General features: G+C 37.2%; 6 protein-coding genes across 7 annotated transcripts; 2 read left to right on the plus strand and 4 right to left on the minus strand.

Annotated features, from left to right (window-relative positions):
• The first annotated feature begins 610 nt into the window (after nucleotides 1–610).
• On the plus strand, nucleotides 611–4086 carry LOC110849027 (probable G-protein coupled receptor Mth-like 1). Its single transcript, XM_022096233.2, has 16 exons — nucleotides 611–1113; nucleotides 1194–1394; nucleotides 1458–1747; nucleotides 1812–1860; nucleotides 1981–2017; nucleotides 2085–2339; nucleotides 2404–2466; nucleotides 2549–2650; nucleotides 2747–2804; nucleotides 2881–2959; nucleotides 3073–3179; nucleotides 3264–3294; nucleotides 3353–3428; nucleotides 3491–3636; nucleotides 3703–3737; nucleotides 3807–4086. The coding sequence occupies exons 1-16, from the start codon at nucleotides 800–802 to the stop codon at nucleotides 4004–4006; spliced, it is 2043 nt and encodes a 680-aa protein (XP_021951925.2). The 5' UTR covers nucleotides 611–799; the 3' UTR covers nucleotides 4007–4086.
• Nucleotides 3910–7869, minus strand: LOC110849028. Its single transcript, XM_022096403.2, has 9 exons — nucleotides 7281–7869; nucleotides 7048–7212; nucleotides 6624–6983; nucleotides 6366–6544; nucleotides 5218–5983; nucleotides 4983–5159; nucleotides 4768–4895; nucleotides 4466–4712; nucleotides 3910–4392 (listed from the first exon to the last, which is right to left on the minus strand). Exons 1-9 carry the CDS (start codon nucleotides 7622–7624, stop codon nucleotides 4182–4184), a joined length of 2577 nt encoding a protein of 858 aa, XP_021952095.1. The 5' UTR covers nucleotides 7625–7869; the 3' UTR covers nucleotides 3910–4181.
• Nucleotides 7870–8209: 340 nt separating this feature from the next.
• Nucleotides 8210–14072, minus strand: LOC110849029. Its single transcript, XM_022096404.2, has 8 exons — nucleotides 13185–14072; nucleotides 10987–11133; nucleotides 10340–10708; nucleotides 10089–10273; nucleotides 9729–10020; nucleotides 9226–9657; nucleotides 8926–9009; nucleotides 8210–8843 (listed from the first exon to the last, which is right to left on the minus strand). The coding sequence occupies exons 1-8, from the start codon at nucleotides 13733–13735 to the stop codon at nucleotides 8636–8638; spliced, it is 2268 nt and encodes a 755-aa protein (XP_021952096.1). The 5' UTR covers nucleotides 13736–14072; the 3' UTR covers nucleotides 8210–8635.
• A 1855-nt stretch (nucleotides 14073–15927) lies between these two features.
• LOC110849030 lies at nucleotides 15928–19093 on the minus strand. 2 transcript variants are annotated; one of them, XM_035851486.1, is made up of 4 exons: nucleotides 18162–19093; nucleotides 17856–18079; nucleotides 16751–17790; nucleotides 15928–16676 (listed from the first exon to the last, which is right to left on the minus strand). In XM_035851486.1, the coding sequence occupies exons 1-4, from the start codon at nucleotides 18380–18382 to the stop codon at nucleotides 16656–16658; spliced, it is 1506 nt and encodes a 501-aa protein (XP_035707379.1). In that variant the 5' UTR covers nucleotides 18383–19093; the 3' UTR covers nucleotides 15928–16655. The 2 variants fall into 2 exon arrangements, with proteins under 2 accessions (XP_035707379.1, XP_021952097.1); XM_022096405.2 differs by having other exon boundaries at nucleotides 15928–17790; nucleotides 18162–18731.
• A 125-nt stretch (nucleotides 19094–19218) lies between these two features.
• On the plus strand, nucleotides 19219–22052 carry LOC110848609 (eukaryotic translation initiation factor 3 subunit D). The gene is made up of 10 exons (XM_022095859.2): nucleotides 19219–19462; nucleotides 19550–19595; nucleotides 19658–20048; nucleotides 20126–20258; nucleotides 20502–20646; nucleotides 20732–21066; nucleotides 21149–21291; nucleotides 21375–21567; nucleotides 21672–21747; nucleotides 21847–22052. The coding sequence occupies exons 1-10, from the start codon at nucleotides 19325–19327 to the stop codon at nucleotides 21861–21863; spliced, it is 1617 nt and encodes a 538-aa protein (XP_021951551.1). The 5' UTR covers nucleotides 19219–19324; the 3' UTR covers nucleotides 21864–22052.
• On the minus strand, nucleotides 21886–22936 carry LOC110848610. Its single transcript, XM_022095860.2, has 3 exons — nucleotides 22595–22936; nucleotides 22319–22521; nucleotides 21886–22252 (listed from the first exon to the last, which is right to left on the minus strand). Exons 1-3 carry the CDS (start codon nucleotides 22786–22788, stop codon nucleotides 22074–22076), a joined length of 576 nt encoding a protein of 191 aa, XP_021951552.1. The 5' UTR covers nucleotides 22789–22936; the 3' UTR covers nucleotides 21886–22073.
• Nucleotides 22937–22983: the final 47 nt, after the last annotated feature.

The raw sequence follows: 22983 nt of genomic DNA on the forward strand, positions 1-22983 counted from the left end.
ACAATAATACTTTGATGACTTATTTCCCTCCCATTGTGTCAACTGCAATTATAGAAAGATGACATTTTTTCATGTTTCCGAATTAATTTGCATATGCACAACCAAGTAATTTTATTTTTGTCCCAGCATTCGATAAGGTAAATAATATAAGTTAAAAATATTTTTGTCACGTCATTATTGAACCCTCGAACATACTAAATATACGAAAAGGAAGCATCATAAATCTCTCACATGCATTTTAAACACGTCAAAACGATGGTATTGACGATGTCGAAAGAAGCAATACTGAATTGATTCAATGACACCTTGACTCACGAGCAAGGAATATTATCCCTTTGATCACGAATATGAAATTAATGTTCCAAGAATTTGAAAAACAAAAACGACATTGCATTTATTACTGGTAAATTTGTGAGTCAAAATTGCTCCGTTGTCTCCTTTGCTGAGAAACAGTGTGTTTAATTGCATCTAGTTTTGTACCACATGCATTTATGTATTTATTTCTTTGCTGCCCATCAATTCACTCCAATCCAATATTTCACTTCATGGACGATTTCTTCCCGATGTTAAATGTGATAAGGGACTAAATTTCGAAACTCATCTGGGCAAATGACATTCAGTATTTTGTTCACGATTGGTAGACGATGACGTGCCGGAAAATTGTCTCGTATTATTTGTTGCACAATTAATTATAAATAGATTTTAAGAATTATAAACAAATAAATTTTAACGTATTAAATCCTTTTTAAATGTAATTCCTGCTAAAATGGAGATTCATGCATAATTCGAGTGATTCAAGATGATTCGTAAAATCGGGTTTCTCGTGTTACCTTTGTTCTGTTGTGGGATTGATTTGGTAAATGGGAGGAAAATTGTCGTTTCAGGAGCATCTTCGAAATCTGGAGAAGATGGAATTGATCCAGATTCCTTTCAAATGATGCTCAACCACTTTCAGAACGAGAATTTGAGATATCATCTTCATGCTTGTGAATGCTCTGGAAATAACAAGTCGGCCAATGCAGAAAGTTTGGATTGTTCTCGGCAAGCGAGTTCTGAATGGGAACCACCCAATTGTCTCATGCCGGAGAAACCAGGAGGACTAAAATCCTTTATGTAAGAAAATATATATATTTAGTTAAGGTAAAATTGCATGTTTGAATTAATGTTTTTTTGGGGGGGTCGTGTAAATCTAGTCTAAAAATGCACGAAGGAAACACGTCATTTTGTCCACTGGACAACTTTACGTCAATTCTTGTCTCACTCGGGGGTTCTCCGAATGATCAATATTCTCCTAAAATTCTCGATGAAAATGGAACTCTGCAAATTTTCGATGATATTTTTGGACTTTCTCCACCCAGGAAGATTAAGAAGTCGGGTTATTGCATTATACGCAAGTAAGGAAATTTAACGGGATGCTAAACTGAGGCAAAGTTTAAATATTTAAATAATAATTGTAGAAAGGGAACCATCATTTTTAACATTTGCACCCACGACGTACCCGAAGCAGTTGACCCATCAAGTTCGAAGTCATCATCCTCACCCACCTCGGCATCTTCCCCGATCGCAAATATTTCAAATTACGTCAAGAAGTGTTGCAATTTTGACCAAATCATGGACGGTAACAATCCCAATAACTGCATAACTGTGACTAATAAGACGCAATGGTGGTATCCAATCTACTATCGGGACGGGCATAGGCTTCGACTTCATCACAGTCATGAATTACCGAATCCTACGATCGTTTATGGTAAAACTCTTCAGAAAGTATTAATTTCGACTTTGTTGGTATTTTCTCAACCCTTTAATTTCAGGCTTCCCAACCTGTTCATCCTACATCATCGAGAGCTTCAGAGATAACAAGTGAATCGATCTATTTTGTGTTAATAACTAATCCCCCTCTGTGCGTGTGTGTAGTTTTTTATATGAAATACACACACGCACTGTGTGTGTGTGTAGTTATTCATGAATATTTTGATTCAGGTTTCCTAACCTGCAAGAAAATGGGGACGTTATCCTGGTAAGAATTTTAAAGTATAAATTAACGATAGAGTTAAATATGCATGCTCAAAACTTGAATTTAAAAGGTCGACGAGAAGGCTGTTGCTCCGAAGAAGAAACACACTCCCATTCTTGCCGGACAGTTTTGCATTGATGGTATCTACATAAAACACTTGTCCCCGAACGATGTCCACGAGGATGAACTTGAAATGATGCAAAGAGGAGATAAGGACAAGGATAACCAAGAAGAGGAACAAATTTATACATATTCTGGGTCCGAGTGGCATCAAGGAATTATCGTTTGCACGCCGGAGGACGGGAATAAGCATGCAGAATCTCCGGTATATAATAATTTTTGCAAAATTTTTGCACAAATTAATTCGCAGCCTATTATTACTACTATAGTCCTTCCTGTATCCTTTGTATGCTGCGGTGAACCACACGGCGGCGTTGTTCCTCCTCCTGACCGTATGACCGTAGTTTATATATTATCCTTCTCTCTTATTATCTGGGTATACTCAAAAGTTTAATTTAAGGTTGATTACGTAAGGCCGTAGTGTACATCCTCCTCTGGTCACATCACAATATTCATGGCTGGCTACAGTTTTCGTACGTTGTCTCCCTATTTTTCGCCTTCAGCTTTCTAGCCATTGTAAGTTTTATGGTTTTATTAAATTGAAGTTCAGCAATTTAAAATAGTTGCAAATAGGCAAATTCTAATTAATATCGATGACTTATCGTAATGCAGATTCAGGTTTGGTCTCAAGTCTTTATCGACCATTGGCCACGACTTTGTTATAATTTGGGTAACAGAAAATATTATCGAACTCTGTATAATAACTCGAACTTATATTTTTTGTAACTTTCCCGAGTTGCATTCAGGCTGGTTGATACATTTCTCAATCTTGAGCAGCTTCTTTTGGCTTACGGCAATGAATTTTGACTTATGGTGGAGATTCAGGTGATGATAATACAAATTATTATTCGTAGTTTGTCAGTCAATAAATGCCTAATTCTTGCCTCATTGTATTACTGATGAGACGAGAGAATCAGTGTTCATATTTTGTATTAAAGTGGACGAAGATTCATGATGAGGATAAGGTCGAAACCGTGTCGGGAGAATGTCAAGAAATTTGTCTTATTTGCACTGTTTTCTGTCCCGGGACCTGTTGTTATTACGTGTGAGTTACTTTTCGTAATTAAATGGGATATGGTATAGAATGCAAATAAAATATTGATATATTGTTATTTATGTATGTATGTAGGCGTTGCGGTCTATGTCGACAGGGTGTTTGAGTAAGGGATACATAAGCATGATGATGATAAGTGTGTCGATAACTTATTTATTTTTTAGAGAGGTCCCAGATAGCGAATTGTTGATACCGATGCCACGATTTGGTGTGCACAAATGTTACTTTGCCGATCAAAAGGTAAATGTTCATAGATTTTTAAAATGATTATAATAATAATTTAATAATTACTTTTCCAAAAGTCGTCATTTCCCTTCCTGTATTTTCCCATTGGGATTTTGCTCTTCATGAATTTGCTCTTCTTTTCATCCACGGTCGTCCAACTGAGAAAGATTCACAGCGATACTGAACTGGCCAAATCCCACAGCACGTCCGAGGACAAAAATGGGTTACAAATTACAACTTTTTGAAAATTTCTTTACAGAAATGTTTCTTGATTCTGCTCCATTTTCAGGGTCCGACTCATTGCGAAGCTGTTTATTGTGATGGGTAATTAAATTAAGGAATATTTAGGAATATTTTTTGGTAACGTTTTACCAAAAATGACGTTTTTTACAGGAGTTTTGTGGACGTTTGAATTTGTGAGTTTTGCTGCCGGCATGATGTTCACCGGAAGTGAAGAACTGCTCATGTGGATTTTTATGCCAACTGAGATTATCAACTCGTTTCAAGGTGTTGCAATTTTTGTTATTTTTATTTGCAAACCGAACGTTTTAAGCCAACTTAGTGCAAAGTTTGGGTCTTTGAAATGTCGATAAATGTGTAAATGGGGGCGAATCTTACATGTACATATATTTGATATAATAATACTGAAGGGTGTGTAACTAGCTTACAATTTCACCAATTAAACTCAACCAAAAAATAAATAAGTAATAAAAACAAAATAAATTGTTTGTATGTACAGTAATTTGTACCATTTTGTCTGGTTATCGATTACTTATTACCATGTTCTGCTGAATGGTGCGGTTCACTCGCACAAATAAATAAAACGGTCTGATTTTCATTATTACGAAAATGTTCGCGTTCCCCGTAATCACGAACGGCATCGACGCAAAATTCCCCACGGTCGAAAACTGCATCGAAGGAAGTTCCATCAGAATCTGGATATGAGTACATTAGTTTTCCATCCTTACGAAATCGGAATCTGCAAAAATTTAGCATTTTTGATATGGTTGTTTCATTTCAATTTGCACATAGTAAATTAATTAGTTATTTACTTCAAGTGCTTAAAGGATGTTCCTCCCCGTTCCGCGGAATTGGCGGGGGTAAGTTTTTCTGCAATTTCTTGACTGTATGGGAATGCCAGTGTTATCTTATTGTAGCAAGTTTGCTGAAAGTTAGGTGGGTATTTTTGCACAAAATGTGGAGCCACCATTCTCATTTCGTCCGGAGAGACGGGAAGGCTCATACTTCTGTAGAGAATTGGGCTGAATTTCGATTCCTTTGGGTGGAGGGGTTGACAACCTGTACGAAAATTCTTAAAATTTATCTCATAATTTTGAAACCACTGTCCACTTACCCCGATTTCCAGAGTTTAGACCAAGATTGTAAATTTCGTCTAAACCACAGCATTTTTTAATGCAGGGCGTCTCCCACATGGAACAGTCTGGTTTACAGATGAGAACTTCGATAATGCGTGTGCTGAGACTACATAAAGAAATTCATTTTTAAAATAATACTCTGAAAAATATTATGAAATTATTGCCACAAAAATTATTTAGCTACATAAATTACCCATTGACACAATACTGTTCCGGACTGTAGAATTCGTTATCATACTTCAAATACCCATCGGTCAGGATGCCGTGCCTCTTTTCACCAGAGGTTTTGCTCTTGACTTGTTCAAAGCTGTGCATGAAGCCTTGAAATTGAAATTTTCCAGTCCCACATTTCAACAGGGTTTGTCTCAACCTGTAAAAACAATAATTATTTAGCAACCAATTTTGCCGAGAAGACTTTACCAACTCACAAAAACTGGGCGCTTTTCCCCCTCGTCGTAAAATATTCGGGAACATTCCACTGAATTAAGGGTTGCACTTTACTATTTGCTGATCGGCTTTCATTCGAAACCTTGTCAGTCATCCTCTTATTCCGACAATGATGCGTCAATCCGTCGTTGACACCGGCATCAAAGTTGCAGCAAGTTGGAAGGGTCCATGGACCAGAGGATGGAGATTTATTGGCATTTTCGCCACGTCTGAATTCAATTCCACTACTTCCACCCGTGTCACGCTCATGGTCGACGTTTTTAAAGTTGTTGTGATTGAAAGTGGTTTGCAACAAACCGGGGACATTTTTTCCGTTAGACTGTGATTGTCCTCTGTCTTGAGGTACAGGAACCGCAACCTTAAGCACGGCTGGGATAAATTTTTCAGATTCTGGATTACGTCCGCCACCGTCGTCATCTCTGATTTCTACAGAATTTAGAGGAACTCCATCCTCAATTTCTATTTCGAGCGATGTTGACGACGACGAATCCGTCATGTCAAGGTCGATCCTATCCTTAAAATTGGTGACTTTCTTGTTGGGTTGACGTTGGGTTGGTGTTGAAGACGATAACGGAGGAGTTGTTGTTGTGGAAGGAGGAGGAGGAGGGCGAGTATTTGTGGTTGTAGGTGGTGCAGGAGGTGGAGATGGATATCTTTGAGAAATAGTGTTGAACATGCCAGGCAATTTTGACCCGTTTTGTTTTTGTTGTAGTGGATGTCGATTATGAACGATGGGGATTTCGAATGCTGAAATAAATAAGGATTTTGCACATTTAGTATGAAAATAGGCAAGTGTTTAATGCATACTTCTGATTTTAGATTATATAATTTTAAGTTATGAATTTGATTGAGCTATTCTACTCATTTTTCTTTCTATACACTGGAAATCTGTATTGATTTTTAACTTGCTGCTGAAGTTTTTTATTAGAGAGAGGAATAAAGTACTCCATTTCTCCCCTGTTATTCGAAATGATTGGATTTTGCGTGACTTCAGGCGGTTTTTCCGTAACTTTTAAATCATCTTGCTCAAGAGATAACGCTTCACTAGCATCATTGTTCATTGAATTTTGACTACTGTCGTCTAGTAATACGGTGGCACCTTCTACGCCCACCCTTTTATTCACTTTACCTTCATCAACCCCACCAGAGCAAAGAAATAAAACAGTTTCGCCCTCAAGATTTCCAAATTCCGAAGATTCTCCATAATCTTGAGCACCATCGACGCAATAATTGTCGATTCTTTTAGCACTGACGCCTGAATGGTGGTCACCAGGGTATAAGAGCCAGCCGTCCTTTCGTAATCTGAACCTGGAGAAAGATAGCCAAAAAAGTTAGCATTTCATTCTGTTAATTATATTTTTTTAGGATATATCATGTAATTAATTACTCAAGATTCCTAAAAGTCTTTGAGGTCAGTGCGGTCAAAAAGTCTGAAATTCCTGTCGAATGTGGAAATACGGTGGTCTTATTAAATCTGCAATTGAATTTGAAAGTCGTTGGGAACTTGTGGATTATGTGAGGATTCAAGGCTGACAGGTCTTCGGGGGACAATTTAGTGGTCAAATCGTGATATAGGGTGGGGAACCATTGGGGCTTGTGTGACCCTACATCCACACATCCTCGGGGATTGTCGCCATATCCAAAACTATAAATTTGGTGAATCCCACAACATTTTTGTATACAAGGAGTCGCTGGGTTGGAGCAGTTGGCTCTGCAAATTTTGACTTGGAGACGGTTTTCATTCAATCTGAATTTATAAATGGGTCATTAAGGACACATTTTAGAATAGAAATAGCTACATTGCTACTCACCCACTAATGCAATACTCGTCCGGTCGGTAATACTCGTTTTGATGTTTGAAATACCCATCCGGTGAAAAGTACGAACTTCGACTCTGCTTTGGCATGTGTGGTCTCGTAAGGGGCAAATTTGCGGAAAAGATCTCATTTTTGCAGAATAGTGAAGTGCTCACAAATCTGTACAATTAGATAAACGAGAAAACTACAAATTACAGGAAATCCTAAAATATTTTATGTATACTTACTTGAACTTCAACGTCTTCTTGTTTGACACGAGGTGACCTGGTGCAACCCAAGTTTTCCGTTTGAAGAGAACTTCCTGTGACGATTTTCCCAAAGTATTTTGACACTGATACGAAACTACGTCATCCTTGACCATGTCGCAGCACAAGGGTAAAACGGGAAAGGAGTTATCCCCCAGACTTTCGTCACTTGTCATCGGCACGACATCACCACCACCATGAACTAGTCTGACATTGCTACGAAAATCATTTTTCTGCTGGTAACGGAGCCTCTGGGAATCGGCCGGACAAACGGATAATAAAATTACCACACTGGACACAAAGATCACTTTATTTTTTCGCACCATGATAAAAATGTACAATTCCTTAAATCTGCTTTGATACTGTGTATAACAGTTTCTTTTAAAAATACGGCCAACTGTGAGTGACTTAATGACACAGGATTTATGCGCCTACGCTCTGGGGCAGTTGTTGTGGTGGTCACATACATTTCATGATATAATTGATGAATGGATCGCTTGACGAGCAGCAGATGTCATAAAAAAGAAGCCTTTGCACCAACCCCGTAAAGGAAGAGATGGTGAATCTTGAATGAAAGAGTTCAAGTAAAAATTTACCAATGTTTGATCCAATTTATACTTAATAACATCAACATCGTCCAACAAGTATGAAGAACTGGGACGAAGAGACAGGGGGTTACGATTTAAAGTGCAAAACTGTAGTCAAACCCGTTTTTTGAATTGAAGAAGCACAATAAAAGTATGTAACTCGGTTGAGATGACCTTCTGCAACCTCTAATAAGACAATATTCTGCTCTGTTTGATGTGATGTCGGTGATTGAAATATGCACTAAATTTAGACCCGGCATTATATTTTAGCGTAGGACATGTCACAATAATACGACGATCCGGAAATGATAAGAAAATTTCATAGACTTTTTAAGCTCATTCTTATTTATTGCTGTTTTGAAATACATACAATCCGTATACTTGTCGTATTCCATTCTGACTGCCCCCCTTCCTTAATATAACTTATAAATACTTACGCATTTCATGCTTCGTGCTTCTATCTCTCTAAATATTATAATATAAAATAATAATAATAATCACGCATTTCACACCTTGTTTCAGTAATACGACAACGCATACTATTCTGTACATACTTTGGTCTCTAGTTCTTATAAATAATTTTAAGCATTTTTCAAAAACACAGTAATTGAAGGTTAATAAACAATAAAATATGGGAATCTAATGCATCTAAAATTATATAATGCATGCGAAAACTTTAAATATTTCGTCACTGGCTAATAATTACTCTGCTAGTAGGAACATACTCCTAATTAAAAGATTACGAAAATCTCAGGGAGGAGGATTCATCGCACATACGAATAAAACGGCATCATCATCACTCGTCCGGTACGGGGTGGCGTTGGGTTCACCGAAATTTCTAACGCCATCGACACAATACTCGACATTGTTAAAAGTTGACTCCATCAACTTCCCTGTTAACCCGTCACTGATGACGGGGTGACGATACATCACTTTGCCATCTCGCCTCAAGCGGAATCTACATAAATTAGGTAAAACATGTCGAGATTATTATGATTATGGGTAAGATTAAAAAATGTTGTAGCTTTAAATTGGCTTACTGCAAGTTAATCTTTGCCAGAGGGCTCATGAACGCAACGGCCTCTTTCTTGTAGGGGAAGACGAGCGTCAAATTCTTGTAACAACTGTAATTCATGAAATTAATAAATTAAATAAACTTAAAAACAGAACGACTTTATGAATTTTCGGCCTTAAACACTGTGTAAATGTGTGTTTGAATTTCATTTTCTATTCGAGAACTTTTTTTACTTTTGACAGTTCAAGAGGACACCTCTAGTTCTGATGTCCAATTATGCGCAAATCGACTCGTGCATCCATAATTAGCAGTATAATTCTCTCACCTGTATTGAAACTTTGGTGGAAACTTTTGGACGAGATGGGGTCTCATGGTTTGCATTACGACGTCTTCAACGGGGGTGTTCATGTCCGAGTAAAAGCGAGGATTCCAAGGCAGATCACCTTTTTCTTTGGACAACGCCATGCAACCCCGCTTCGTACCGTGACCTCCCAAACTGTACACTTCATCAGGACCGCAGCACTTGTTCACGCAAGGTGTGTCTGGAGAAGAACAGTTAGTTTTGCACATTAGCACTTCGATGATGTTGGGAAATATCCCGTTCACACAGAATTCTCCAGGTTGGAAGAATTCGGTTTGGAATTTTAACATCCCGTTCGGCATCAGACTGGGACTTCCGCCGCCGGGGAGGTTCTCGTAATTGAGAATGAAGGCTTTCGACCAGTCGTCGTTGCATTTGAGAGGCTGGGTCTCCAGTCTGTGGACAATTTATGGTTGAAAACTTGTTGTAACTTAATTATCATGGAATGAATGTTATTCCAGGTTTACCTGAACTTTTGGGGTTTGACGCCATTTATAAATTTGGGAGGTGATTTCCACTCAGCGACTGGAATTACATTATTTGAAACTCCATTGCAGTAGTTGGCACCCTTATTGTCATTGTCAGATGGGTTTAAATTGCAGCAAGTTGGCAGGATCGGGAGTATCACTGGTTTTGGAGTAGTGGTGGTTGTCGTCGTCGTTGTTGTGGTCGTAGTCGTAGTGGTTGTGGTACTTGTGGTTGGTGAATCTTTACTTGCATTTTCAGTCTGCCTGGAAAGGCTTGCTCCCACACCAGGTTCTGCATAGAATGGAATCATTTTTAGAATCAGTTACCAATTCGAATTTAAAAAAACCTCAAAGTCTAACCTTGATCTGGAATTGTGCACAAAAACAGGACCGTCTGTCTCTCCAAGTTGTTGAATTTCTCACTTTCTCCGTAATTTTGTACCCCGTCAATGCAGTACTTTGTCGTTCTCGTCGTTTTCTTGATGGCAATCCCCTTCATGGTGGAATTTGGGTGCATCAGCCACCCATCTTTTTTCAGTTGAAATCTAAAACAATCGAGACATTTTGACAAATCCTCTCTAAGTTTACAGTACAACCGATTTTACACTTACGGCAAACTGACCAACGACCTCTTCAACACACTATTTAGAAAATCCACAATTTTCTGCCCATACGGATACACCGTGGTCATCTTATTCGTGCATTCTGGTTTAAAACTCGTCGGGCTTTTGTGAATAATATGTGGCTGCAATTTCTTCATTCCGTCCGAATCTAATCTTTTATTTAAATCTTCGTAAAATGCAGGCGACCAGAATGTCTCGTTCAGGAGAGGGTCCAATTTTAGACATCCACCACGCTTCCCATTCATCCCAAGGCTGTAAACTTCATCATATTCGCAACACTTTTGTACACACGGCGTCCTCGGATCAGTGCAATCGGGTTGACAAATTTTTACTTCTAATTTGTCTTTCTCTTTGAATCTGCGTTTTGCATACATAAACGAAACTCAGTCTTTTGTTAGATATCGAGCAAAAAATAAAGCTGTATAACAAGTTAACGACTTGTTCATGCATAACAGAAGATCGTTCGTACCGCATAATTATTGTAAATTAGAAACACAACCTTTGAGAAATTTCATTAGAAGCCAAGCAGGTATATACGCATTCTTAATCATATTTAGTAAGCAAACGAGAGATCATGCTTCATTTAATTATTGTGTATCTGCTGCATAACAATAAGTGGATTTTTGAAATCATACCCATTAATGCAGTAGTCACTTGTTCGATAATACTCGTTATTGAATTTTAAAAGTCCGTTGGTCAGGAAATGGTCCCCCTCACTGTTCACGTAGTCCAAAGTCACGACTTTCAACGCGGATTGGCAAACAGGACGGCGTTTTTCGAGACTGGAGAAAATTAAAGGAGAAAAATTTAAATAATGATAAGTCGCCACGTGTGACACAGCACTTATCATGACTACAAATAGTTGAATGATTTTACGACATGTAGAATTTGTCATAAAAATTGTTAGAAGCAATTCGTCACGTTTTAAATATTAGAAACGATGTAACGATTGATTACCAATTTTCTAGCGATTGCACGTATATTATTTAGTTTCATAGCGTTTATAGTTTTTACATGACCAAATTGATCTCGTGTTAGTGCCTCCTATTAATTATTACAACTTTCCAACCACCCAATGAAACTATGTATCTACGAAGATGAGCAAAAAGGCCGAAATCAAATCATATAAGGGATACCATTGCACAGCAGAATCTCTAAATCTTACCCATGATTAGCATAACTTGTTAGGCATCAATGAAGTGCAATTTCATGCATTTTATTTCCACTTTTTACAACATATTTACCCTTAATTTGTTATTATGTCTCCTCAATTATAAAACGTATAGGCTCGATCGATGCTTTCTCCGAGGGCAATTTTTAGTTTTTAACATTATTTTTTAAAAGCTCATTGCTAACAAAGTTCACGTTTCAAGTACACTTTTGAAATAAAAGTGACTTGATTAACGGACCATTAGTCCTACTGATCCCACTAACCCAAGAAGAAAATAGATGCTCACCACGATACAAGTTTTATGGAAAAAATGAGTATAATTTTTAATTTGATATCTGTAAATCAGTCATCTGATTGCTATTGTTCTTGTGTCATTTTGACAAGCAACCACATATCCCTTGTTCATCCTTGTCACTTTAGTTTCACTTGTCGGACGGACTGCAACATTTTTTCTTACTGAAACGAGATCAACTCACAAATCACTAGTTTTTAGTAGATAAGAAGAAGTAGTGCTAAGTAAAAAGTGACACTGCCCACTAATTCTGATTCAGCATGATCGCTGTGTAAAGGGTGGGCTTGGCCAACAAATTGAAAGCTGCATAATGTGTAAAATCCTCACTGCCGTCATTAAAGCGTCTTATGTTAAGCCGTATGAATGGGACATGACATGCCCTGCCCAGAACGACTATACATAATTTTGACATTGTTGCTAAAAAAGAGGGGAAAACTGTATTATTTTTATCACATGTGATGTCAATGTCAAAAATGTTTGATGGCGAATTAATATTTTCATCGAGACGACCATGTAAATCAAGTTTAGTGATATTTTAAGTATTTATTCATATTTTTATTGGCTATTTTGCTGTAAGCTTGCATGTAAAATGCATGAAATCGTGACGGTGGTCACTTAAGATTTTCTCACTGAATTTTTCATGTAATTGCGAATTCTCGATTCTTTTATACTTTTCACACGCACTTTCCGCCGTTGCTGCTGCTACGAAAGAAATGAAATTACATCCTAAATTTCCTTATCTGTAATCCAACCACTCACTCTCGCCCAATTCCTGTTTGCTCATCATCATCGTCAAAACACCACCAAACCAAACCAAGACCACGGTGAGATTGACATTGATAAATGTTGTACATTTTGCTGTCTGCAAATCTTACAGAAATTTTTGCAGATTTTTTTATCACGGCACACACAAGACAAGCACGAGTCAAAAGGTTTATAATAAAGACGGATTTTTTTTGTAAGTGTGGATATTTCGTGGTCAGAAATTGAGAGATTGATGAAGACTTTACCGCATGCAGCGGCTTTTGGTTACTGTATTGTTTCAAAATGCATTGCGTGTCAGATCAATAGTCAATTTGTCATCAGGTCACATCACCGTTGAAGATTGACCAAATACTGACACACTAAATGAAAGTGAGGATCTTTACAAAATGTGACAGCTTTATCACAAAATAAAATCTTGAGATTGTATCAAACGTAGAAATTAATGTTTTCCAACGGTTTTGAAAAAATGGGATAAAATCTGATTCTCTCGTGCTCATTCGTAACATCACTCCAACATGCAAATGACATATTACATTACAGAGTAAAAATGTAAAGTAAAAGTATGCAGATTTCAAATAAAAGTCATAATTAGAAAATAATCTCACCGAAATATTTTGGGACCTTCCTTCCTCAACAAGAAGTTTGACGGGACGTCCCAAACGCCACTCTCTTTGGCTCCCGTGTACACATCGATGGTGTCACAATTGCTGAGAATTTGCCGGTTTCCGGTTTCCCCGTCAATTTTCTTGACTCTCAAATCACAACACGTCGGCAAAGCAGGGATGTCTAAATTCACCGATTTCTTAACCACGCTAGAATTTCGAATTTCATTTTCATCATCATCTCCCACTATTTTGCGCAAGGTGCGATTCGTGAGGTGAGAAGAACCTTGGCCAATTTTGAAGTTAATCTGGATTACTTTCCCACCATCAGAAGTAGAAGTTACTGGAATTGCAGCACTATCGGGTTGTAATGTTGTTAAATTTATGGTACCATTTTCACTACCACCAAGCTCGATTTGTATCGTATTATTCGCACCATTGGTCACTTTAACATTTGGCGAACCACTGTTATCCCCGATATAATTCACCGTCATAAATATACTAGCCGGAAGTAAAGTTATGAGGAGAATTGCTCCAGGATTTACTTGCAGCATGATGATTATAACTTGTTTTTTACACTTTTCTGTTGTAAAATATCTGATTCTTCAATTCCGCGAATCTGCGAATCTTCTTGTCACATTATTATCACAAATAGCGTCACCTTTGTCCTTTAGTGGTTACACTAACCTTGCCCTTATTGACGCAACTCTCTCTTTCATTCACTCATTTCCCTTGGACTTGAAGAACACGACTGACCAAGATTTCAATTTGACGCATAACTTTGTATACACCAAAATATAATTTGATTTGCATTTAATGCAAAGCGTTTATGGTGAGAAGAATATTATGTTATGGAATAGAAATAATCTTCTGCATGCTATGCACTCATCGAATTAACCACTAATAGTAAAACTCAGCAATGTGAGTGAATACAACAATGGGACGATAAGTCGATAAATATCTTCATAACAGGCAGGGGATAAGAAAAACCAAGATATTCAATTCAATCGGAAGATTTCTATTGGTAATTTGCCATTAAGCACAACATGTGTATGTATTTACGATTATTTGAAAACATTGGACGAGAAGGTGGCTTGGTCACTCTTGATTTTTGTTGGTAGGTTGGTTGTCTTGTCTTTCTTGATGAAATATGTGCGAGCAAAGGAATATGAAGGAAAGTAAAATTTGCACTACTAGCAGCGAGGTTATCTATCAGAAATAAGGTAAGGTAATAAGGAAAGTCTTGCATACATAATAATACTTACGCGTATTTCTGAATCTGATCACTGGGGGACGGGTTATATGGTCACTTATTTAGCAAAGTACATCGCTATCTGGCTACTCAATATTTTGCACTTGCTAAATTGACGTCAACCACACCACAAACAAAATGCGTTTTTCGAATCGCTTGATTGGAAGGAAGGAAGAAAACGAGATTTACACGAGTTAGAGTTTATGCAAGTTACCTTTATCGCGTTGATTTTGAATTCGAAAATTAATTCCATATTAACAAATAATAGACGACAGACATGACACAGGCCATGTAAAAAATAGAGGTTTTTATTTATGCGAAAAAATATTATTTTCTTCTCTCTCTCTCTCAGGATTTTTGTTGACAATTTTTCTACAGAGTTTTTATCACGACGTTCAGAAATGAAATCGTCATTTGTATTGTAAAAGACAAAAAATATTTCTTCACGATAACCTACACAAGTTCTGTTTAGTCTGAATTAATTGACTTTGATTTTTATGCTGAGGATAGGAAGTCGTTTTTAAACTTGTTTTCGTGGTCATTCTTGGTTCCATTTCAGGTTAGATTTTTATAAGTGGGTAACAACCTGTGAAGAATAAATTACGAGTGTGGTGTACCTCAGTTTAGAGAAATGTGGACATCTTTTTAATTGCTGATTTTTTTAGCGTACCATTGCTTACAGATGGTTAGAAAAATTGGTAAATTAAGTAAATTTGAGAAGATATATTTAAATGATGATTAAAAAATTTTGGTAACAGATTAATTTATTTTAGGGTCTGAATATCGGAATTATATTTTTCTGTAAAAATGCAAATGGCTCAATTAATTTAGACTTTTAGGTGCAATCCACACCCTTCAATCAGGCATTATGTATGTACTACTTCACATCCATTTAAAAAATGCGAAACAAAGTTGCTCCTATGAACTAGTTAAGTTAGTTATTAGTGTTACTGAATAGCCACTAATTCCCTTTGACCAGGCCAATTGAAATTCATAGTGCTAAAAAAAGTCTCAAAAATTGCAGAGTACGAATATGACGATGAGTGACATATGTCACGTACCCAAATCTACAACTTACTTTCTTCCTCACTTTTACTTGGTGATATTTGTACCTGATTTTTAAACTGTTCCAAACAGAGTTATAAGTGTTGAAATAAATAATTGGTTGTGCTAAATATTTTTTAAAAATTGATATCATAAATCAATACTTCATGCAATATTTCTATTAAAAGAAGGGCATTCAAATGCACAAAAATTGATAGAAGGAAGTGAAAGTAGTCGAAGTTTATAGATAAATAAAATTTGCCCCACTTCTGGACCAAAAACATACTTATTGAAGATTTTTAAGGCATACATATTTACATAGATAAAAAAATAATAACAGTGCGGTTTATCAGTGTAGATAGGTAAATATTGATAATACATGCATAAAGACTTCATTTTTTTGCTGTACATGACGCTTATTTGCATTTCTCTGCAATGAAAACGGACCAATGACCATAATCTAAATATTTATTTCTGATTTTGGGGAAACACATAAATAATTGACAATGAGCAGTTTATCTGAGACCGGATGTAGAGCAAATCAAGTGAATAACAGGTAACAATGTGGTTTATTATTTATGTAGGTGTTTCATCATAAATTAGGTAATTCAAATTATTGACGATAACATATGCAAAAATTTACAAAAATTAAGATAACAGCTTTGTTCACTTATGTATGTATTAAAAACTCTATTTATGGACGGATTGAAACTAACTCTAACTAATTTAATATTTGTACATACTCGGAAACATTGCTACACAGTCGTCAAGTTTTTAGAGTTCCAATATTTTCTACATTTTTTGGTGTCGTCTCTTCCACTTAAAATTATGGTGCGAGTATCACCCTGTCGTTCGAAAGAATAATCGCGACATGTCAGATTCCATCCTTTCACTGCATCCAATTTACACCTGGCGTTAATCACCAACTTCCAAATGTTTGAGGGTTCCACATACTTGGCTAAATTGGTGATTGCTACCTGGTCACTTAACGATTTGCAAACGATTTGTGGTCAAAGTGCAAGTACAAATGAGCCTCAATTAGCCGGGGGAGGAGAGAAAATAATTTTGTACTCATTTTCATCAATATTGATTCTCCTAGGGCCACGGTTATGTTCAGTACTTTTACATTTTCAAGCAACTTGAGAAACTTATGAGTTCGAGGAAACTCCACATTGGATTCAAAATAGTCGAGTGTATTTCTGGAATTGATAATTAATTTGAGTGCGGAAGAGCGACCCCTGCTGTACAAATTGTTGTCTACCATAAAGCCTACCGATTTTAAGGATTTGTTGAACACCACTTTTTGAAATAATTCACAATTTGGACAAATTCTTCCAGAAAAGTGGAACGATTCCAACTTGTCGTGTTTAGAGATTGAGTTTTCTATCCAGTGCGTGTGATCTGCGTGACGCAGATTCACGTTATCGTAAACAACAGTCTCAACGTTTCGAGTGATGAAAACTTCGTCCATAAATTGGACAAGGTCTGAGCAATCTGAGAGAAAATTGGTTACTTTGAGATATCTTAAGTTTTGGAGAGATACTTTCTCGAGGGATTCGATGTCCAGAAGTTCCTCACCGTTTTCGATCGTTCTACAAATATCGTGAGCGTTAATGACGAGGAATTCAATGTTGGGGGCGTCTCGCAGGATTTGGTGTGAGACATTAATCGTGACGTTTCCAGAGAGTATTAATCCGTTTATGTCTTTGACACAGTCGTGCATTTTTTGAAATTTTGCAAGGTCAAATGTTCCTCTAACTTTAACTTCGAGAGCTTTTTTGACCGTTTTATTGCATATCAATGTCTTCATGTGGTCAATATCGCTGGCGGAATCGATTTCGAGAGTTTGCATCCGAGGGAGATTGAAAACGTTTTTCAGTCGGGTTAATTGTACATCGAGTAATTTAAGCGAATTTGTTGATAAGCTGGTTGATGATTGTGATGAAGTTGATACGTTCGAGAAATTTCTACCATTTTCCAATGCGGGAATGATTATCTCTGTATGATTATGCAATTGGCCGTCTCTGACCATTGGTACTATGTCCCGTGTAGCGTTGGATACATTTCTCCAAGATTCATCAATCCCTGGTGGGAGTGGTGCTGGATTATCTAAAGGCAAAATGGCAGACAAAGTAGGATATGTGTCAACATTTTCACGGTTATTAGGTGGGGAATTATTTTGATCAGAAGTTCGGTCAATTGCGGTAGACGGTATGTAGAGTTGCGTGAACAATAAAAGCACAAATCCCACGCTTGAGGCGACAGTGACCATTTTAAGACGCTTTTGTTTAATGCAGGTTAGAGTCCTGGCTCCTACAAAATTTCCAGGAAAGTGAAATAATGGTTAGAAAATGTGTAAATATCAGGATGGATCTTACCGATTGTTTGCTCAGGGATTGGTTCTTGAGACTGTTGAAGAAGGGGCCCTTCCTCTATTTGTACTGATATTTCGGATATTCTCGAGTTTCTTGGAGGAGGAAGGTTCGGAAATTCTTCTTGTAAGTTGTGTTTCTCACTTAAACCGTAAAGTTTGTCTCTGATTCCTTGATTGACCGGGTCGTCTTTAAGGATGTTTAAAGTTTTAATGACCTGGTTAATACCCCTTAAAAAAATATGTATGAGTGAATTATTTGATTGTAAACAATTAGTACTTATATATGCACGAAATGTACGTTTTCGGATACCTGGAATTAATAAATTCGAAAAATTTCGCTTTATCGCTCGAATGCGAAATTACACTGCCTTCTTCGGGAGTTAGAATGGTTAAACTCGTTAATTTTGAAACGTATTTCGTCAATTGAGGATGAGTCAACTTGTCAATTTCCTCACAGACTGGAGGCCACAAATCTCTCACGCTACACTTTATTGGGCGGCCAGTAGTTTCGCTAATTTTATTACCATTCATGATCGCATATTTTGTACAGGGTTCAACATGGCTTAATCAAAGTACAGACGTGATGATAGTTAATATTAAGAGTCGTTAAAAGAGGAGTTTACTAGCGGGGGTGAGACTGAGATGTTGTTGTTGATTCATTCTTATGCCAAAAAATGTGCGTACGAAGAAAAAACACTTGCTAAATTGAGGATGACCAAGTCTCAGGGAGAAATAGAGAGGTAATAAATAAATAGCTCTTCAATAATTCCGCAATGTTGACTGTGTTGAGAATCATGCACGTCTGAGAACGAAGGTTTACATTTTATTGCTACTGTGAACTGCGGGATCGTATATGTAAACCAAAATTCTTTATCATTAAGATAAGCGCGATCTGTTGTTCATGTCGGGTAAATTTTTATGCGTAAAAAACGATTATACGCTGGACATAAAAATAAGGCTGATCTAAAGTTATGTCATGTCCAGTGTGCGGTAGTAAAACATTGACAGATAACTTACTTAAAGGCTGTGACGCAACAGCAACAAATCACACCACATCATTTCATATGGAAGTAGGTCATCGATTAATCCTGTCGTTCAAATCACACGTAACTCTGCATCAAGCTGATGAAGCGTTATAAAAATGCGTAATAAAAATACGAACCACCCCGTCATCCAAAATATCCCTACTGCGTATCCACACTTTTTATCCAGCATATCATTATCAAGAAAAACTTGAGAATTCTTACTTTGCCTCATCATAAGCCAAAAAATGTGGACGAGGCAAAATAAGACGCTTGACACGTCTCATCTTATGTACAACCAAAGCCTCGCCCTCTCGTTTCAGGGCAACGAATCAAGGAAACCGGCCACCAAATACATTCAACACGAGACTTTACTCTCTCCAATTTCTTATTGTGGCTGCCTGGTTGTCAAAATTTCTTAGATTTTTGAAAATATCGAAACAGCTTGGAAATGGCAGCCAAACCTTTGGCAAAGTTTACTCCACCCATCATCCACGACAACGAGACGGGATGGGGACCCACCGGGACACCGGAACAATTCCAGAACATGCCGTATCAACCTTTCGCCAAAAGCGACCGGCTGGGCAAGGTGGGTCTGGGTAGTTTAATTTATTTAAATAATAATTTATTTAATTAATAGTGAACGTTAGTAAGTAATTATTTATATATTTTCCAGATTGCTGACTGGACCGGTGCGACGTATCCGGATAGACGATTCCAAAGTAAGACAGTTAAGAAGGCAAAGTGAAAGTATAAAATGTAACAAACTCTTTAATCTCCTCAGATAAGTACACATCTCAGTTTGGTGTGGGAGCCGGAAACCAATTCGCCTACTTTCACGATGAGGACGAAAGTTCCTTCCAACTTGTCGACACGACAAAACTCCAACGCCCGATGTATCAACGTTCCCGATTCCGTCCTAACCAGAGGAATATGAGGATGCGAAATCAAAATAGTAGGATGCAACCGCAAGGTATGCAACAACTCAAGGCGAACAAGATGAAGGATCGGCGCTTCCAAAACCAAAGGGGTCGAGGACGTTATGATAATAAGGGTCAGATGAAAAATCGTGAGGCGTCCGTTACCGTGAAAGCCGACTGGAAAAGTGTGGAGGAGATGGACTTTCCTCGTTTGAGTAAACTTTATCTGCCGAATGTTAAAGAGCCGGAAGATTTGTGAGTAAAATGGTTATTATTAATTAATTATGTGACTAATTGGTTTAAAGTTAAACGTTTGTGTTTTCCATTTGCAGAGTAAAATGCGGGTCAATGGAGTTCTATGATAAGTCGTATGATCGAGTCAATGTGAAGAATGAGAGACCTTTGCAGCCCGTAGATCGTATCTTTCATACCGTCACGACATCGGATGATCCAATCATTAGGAAGGTAATTGATACAAAGATGTTAGTTTCTATTAATAAGCACAGAACTTGATCATCCATCTAGTAATAACTTTAATAGTTTGATTATTTGGACATAAACTCTGTGCAATAGAAAATTAGGTAAAAATAACTAGGGACATTATTACGTATATTGCCCCTTGTAATTTTGCCAACAAACAAACACTAATCAGAATTGTTCAGTTTAGTTGTACTTAAATTGAAATTGAAAAAAAACTTTATTTCTCAGTTGTCTAAAACGGTCGGGAACGTGTATGCAACGGACTCTATTTTGGCTACGTTGATGTGTGCCACTCGTTCGAACTACTCGTGGGACATTGTTGTACAAAAGATTGGCGAGAAATTATTCTTTGACAAGCGTGACAACACATTTGGTAAGATTTTAGTTATCGGAATGTAATTTCGCATAAAAAGTCTAAAATATAGATAGAAATGCAAATAATGATTAAATTATTATAGATTTGCTAACTGTAAATGAAACCTCAAACGAGCCTCCAGTCGATGATCCCGAAATGCTGAACACACTAGCGTTGGAGGCAACATTTGTCTGCAACAACTTTTCTCAGCAGGCATTAAAAACGGGAGAAGATCGATACAAGTTTGAAGACCCAAATCCGTTCATCGGAGAAGAAGAAGTAGAAAAGATGGCTTCCGTCGGGTATCGGTACCGGAAGTGGGATTTGGACAATGGAATCGTGTTAGTCACGAGGTGTCAACATGACGCTGTTATGCAGGCTGTAAATGGGGAAATGCAGTATATAAATGTAAAAGCTTTGAATGAGTGGGATCCACGGGTATGAAAAAACAATTAACTATCATATTTAATGTGGTATATCATTGGTAATTAAATAATTAATAAATTTCAATTGTGTATAGTTCTCTGGTGGAATTGAATGGCGTCAAAAATTGGACTCCCAGCGAGGTGCTGTCTTAGCCAATGAGCTTCGTAACAATGCTTGCAAGTTGGCAAAATGGACCGTGCAATCGCTCTTGGCTGGATCTGATCAGATGAAATTTGGGTGAGCATTTTAAAATACTGAATTTAAATTGAAGCACTTCTTCAGATGAATATCAAAAAATAATTCATTGCATGACATTTTAGATACGTTTCTCGCGTGAGTGTCAGGGACGATTCAAATCACGTAATTCTTGGAACCCAACAATTTAAACCGACGGAATTTGCAACTCAAATCAGCTTGAACATGGATAATGCATGGGGTGTGCTTCGCTGTGTAATTGATTTATGCATGAAGCAACCCGATGGGAAATATTTGATTCTTCGTGATCCCAACAAGGTAATGTATTATATATTTGCTTGTCTGGTATCTTATCTCTATCTTATTTCATCTACAAAGACAGAATATCAAGTTTTAAATGAATAATATACATTTTGTGTCAGCCTCTCATCCATCTCTTCGACATCCCCGACAATACGTTCGAATCTGAAGAGGAAGATACCTCCGATGAGGATGGAGGTTAGAGTTTGACGTTAAACTCTTTATTTTTTGTGTGTTCCGTATCTTTCTACTTTTTTGGGCTAATTGAAAGTAATGCATGATACTTTTTGCCTGCAGATCGCGAAGAAAATTAATTTCCTGCCATCTTTTGGGTCGTTATTATAGGGTTTCTAATTTTATTTTAAATTAAAAATACTTTTCTATAAGTAGTAGTTTCAGTTTGTTCTGTACAATAATGTCCAAATTTAATTATAACAACTCGGATATTGTATTATTCAAATATTTCATTACAGACATGAATAAAATTAAAAATTGGAAAATTACTTAATCTTCTAAGATTTTTTTTACACCGTGCTGAAATCTATTGTCCGTAACTGTTCCGTAATATATTGTCGCTGCATTTTGAACTCGCTGATGTAATACCACGTCATCATTACTGGCGTTTCGAACGTGACTGTCTCCGTTATTCGAGTACTTTTGCCGTCATGAGTCGCAACAAAAGTCATGTCCGCATCGGAGTGTGCTGAAAATTGTGAAAATTTTATTACTCACGTCATGAAAAATTGGTTTCAGATAATGAATCAATTACAGCAAAATATCCAGAGGCATGAATCGTGCTCTGAAATAATTCTAAATGGTTCTGCGAAATGTCCATGTTTTTGCTCTGGAGTGACTATGAATTTTCCCTTAATTGTCACCGTGAATGGAAGCTTGGTCAAGCGTTCCGTGTAAGTTACGCCGTACTCCCAATTGTCGTAGGTGCCTCGTTCATAGTCGATTTCAAAATCAAGCCTATTTAAGCAGTCAGTAAAACTTTAGTATAATTAACAACTGAAAAACAAGTGTTGGTCCTTGTCTTACTTACACTGTAGGGTTTATCCTTTTATAGTTTGAGAAATCTGCCCAATATTCCCAGATAGATTTTGGCACTACATCCGGTATTACGATTTCATACTTTTCTGTAATTCTCCGCTGTCGTATGAACAGCCAGTAGAATACGATGAGGGCGGTGAAGTAAAAAGCGACCTTTTTCATACCAGATTTTACTCTAACGCCCATTTTTTAAAGGCAACAATGTAAAAGGTTTCGTCAAGATACAGTTCCAACGAATGCCGACTACTGACTGGAATACTTGTGGAATTCTTAATATGAAAATGGTTGCAGTACACTAAAAAGGAAAATGAACGGATAGCGAAGATCGAGTCTTGTGAAATATGGAGATTAGAATTCCAGGAAACAATCCAGCCAGCCAGA

Source organism: Folsomia candida, unplaced genomic scaffold, assembly GCF_002217175.1.
Source record: "Folsomia candida strain VU population unplaced genomic scaffold, ASM221717v1 Fcan01_Sc004, whole genome shotgun sequence".
NCBI lineage: Eukaryota > Metazoa > Arthropoda > Collembola > Entomobryomorpha > Isotomidae > Folsomia > Folsomia candida.

Coding starts and splice junctions, on each gene's coding strand:
- LOC110849027 (XM_022096233.2), top strand. CDS start 800: ATGATTCGTAAAATCGGGTTTCTCGTGTTACCTTTGTTCTGTTGTGGG. Junction 1,748..1,811: donor GAATCCTACGATCGTTTATG/GTAAAACTCTTC, acceptor CTTTAATTTCAG/GCTTCCCAACCTGTTCATCC. Junction 3,429..3,490: donor GTTACTTTGCCGATCAAAAG/GTAAATGTTCAT, acceptor CTTTTCCAAAAG/TCGTCATTTCCCTTCCTGTA.
- LOC110849028 (XM_022096403.2), bottom strand. CDS start 7,624: ATGGTGCGAAAAAATAAAGTGATCTTTGTGTCCAGTGTGGTAATTTTA. Junction 5,984..6,365: donor CTCTGGTGGGGTTGATGAAG/GTAAAGTGAATA, acceptor TATTTATTTCAG/CATTCGAAATCCCCATCGTT. Junction 4,393..4,465: donor ACATCCTTTAAGCACTTGAA/GTAAATAACTAA, acceptor AAATTTTTGCAG/ATTCCGATTTCGTAAGGATG.
- LOC110849029 (XM_022096404.2), bottom strand. CDS start 13,735: ATGCTGCAAGTAAATCCTGGAGCAATTCTCCTCATAACTTTACTTCCG. Junction 10,274..10,339: donor AGGTCGTTGGTCAGTTTGCC/GTAAGTGTAAAA, acceptor CGATTGTTTTAG/ATTTCAACTGAAAAAAGATG. Junction 9,658..9,728: donor GTCAAACCCCAAAAGTTCAG/GTAAACCTGGAA, acceptor AATTGTCCACAG/ACTGGAGACCCAGCCTCTCA.
- LOC110849030 (XM_022096405.2), bottom strand. CDS start 18,382: ATGAATGGTAATAAAATTAGCGAAACTACTGGCCGCCCAATAAAGTGT. Junction 18,080..18,161: donor TTCGAATTTATTAATTCCAG/GTATCCGAAAAC, acceptor TATTTTTTTAAG/GGGTATTAACCAGGTCATTA. Junction 17,791..17,855: donor AATCCCTGAGCAAACAATCG/GTAAGATCCATC, acceptor GAAATTTTGTAG/GAGCCAGGACTCTAACCTGC.
- LOC110848609 (XM_022095859.2), top strand. CDS start 19,325: ATGGCAGCCAAACCTTTGGCAAAGTTTACTCCACCCATCATCCACGAC. Junction 19,463..19,549: donor AAAGCGACCGGCTGGGCAAG/GTGGGTCTGGGT, acceptor TATATTTTCCAG/ATTGCTGACTGGACCGGTGC. Junction 21,292..21,374: donor TCTGATCAGATGAAATTTGG/GTGAGCATTTTA, acceptor ATGACATTTTAG/ATACGTTTCTCGCGTGAGTG.
- LOC110848610 (XM_022095860.2), bottom strand. CDS start 22,788: ATGGGCGTTAGAGTAAAATCTGGTATGAAAAAGGTCGCTTTTTACTTC. Junction 22,522..22,594: donor AAAAGGATAAACCCTACAGT/GTAAGTAAGACA, acceptor CTGCTTAAATAG/GCTTGATTTTGAAATCGACT. Junction 22,253..22,318: donor ATGCCTCTGGATATTTTGCT/GTAATTGATTCA, acceptor CACAATTTTCAG/CACACTCCGATGCGGACATG.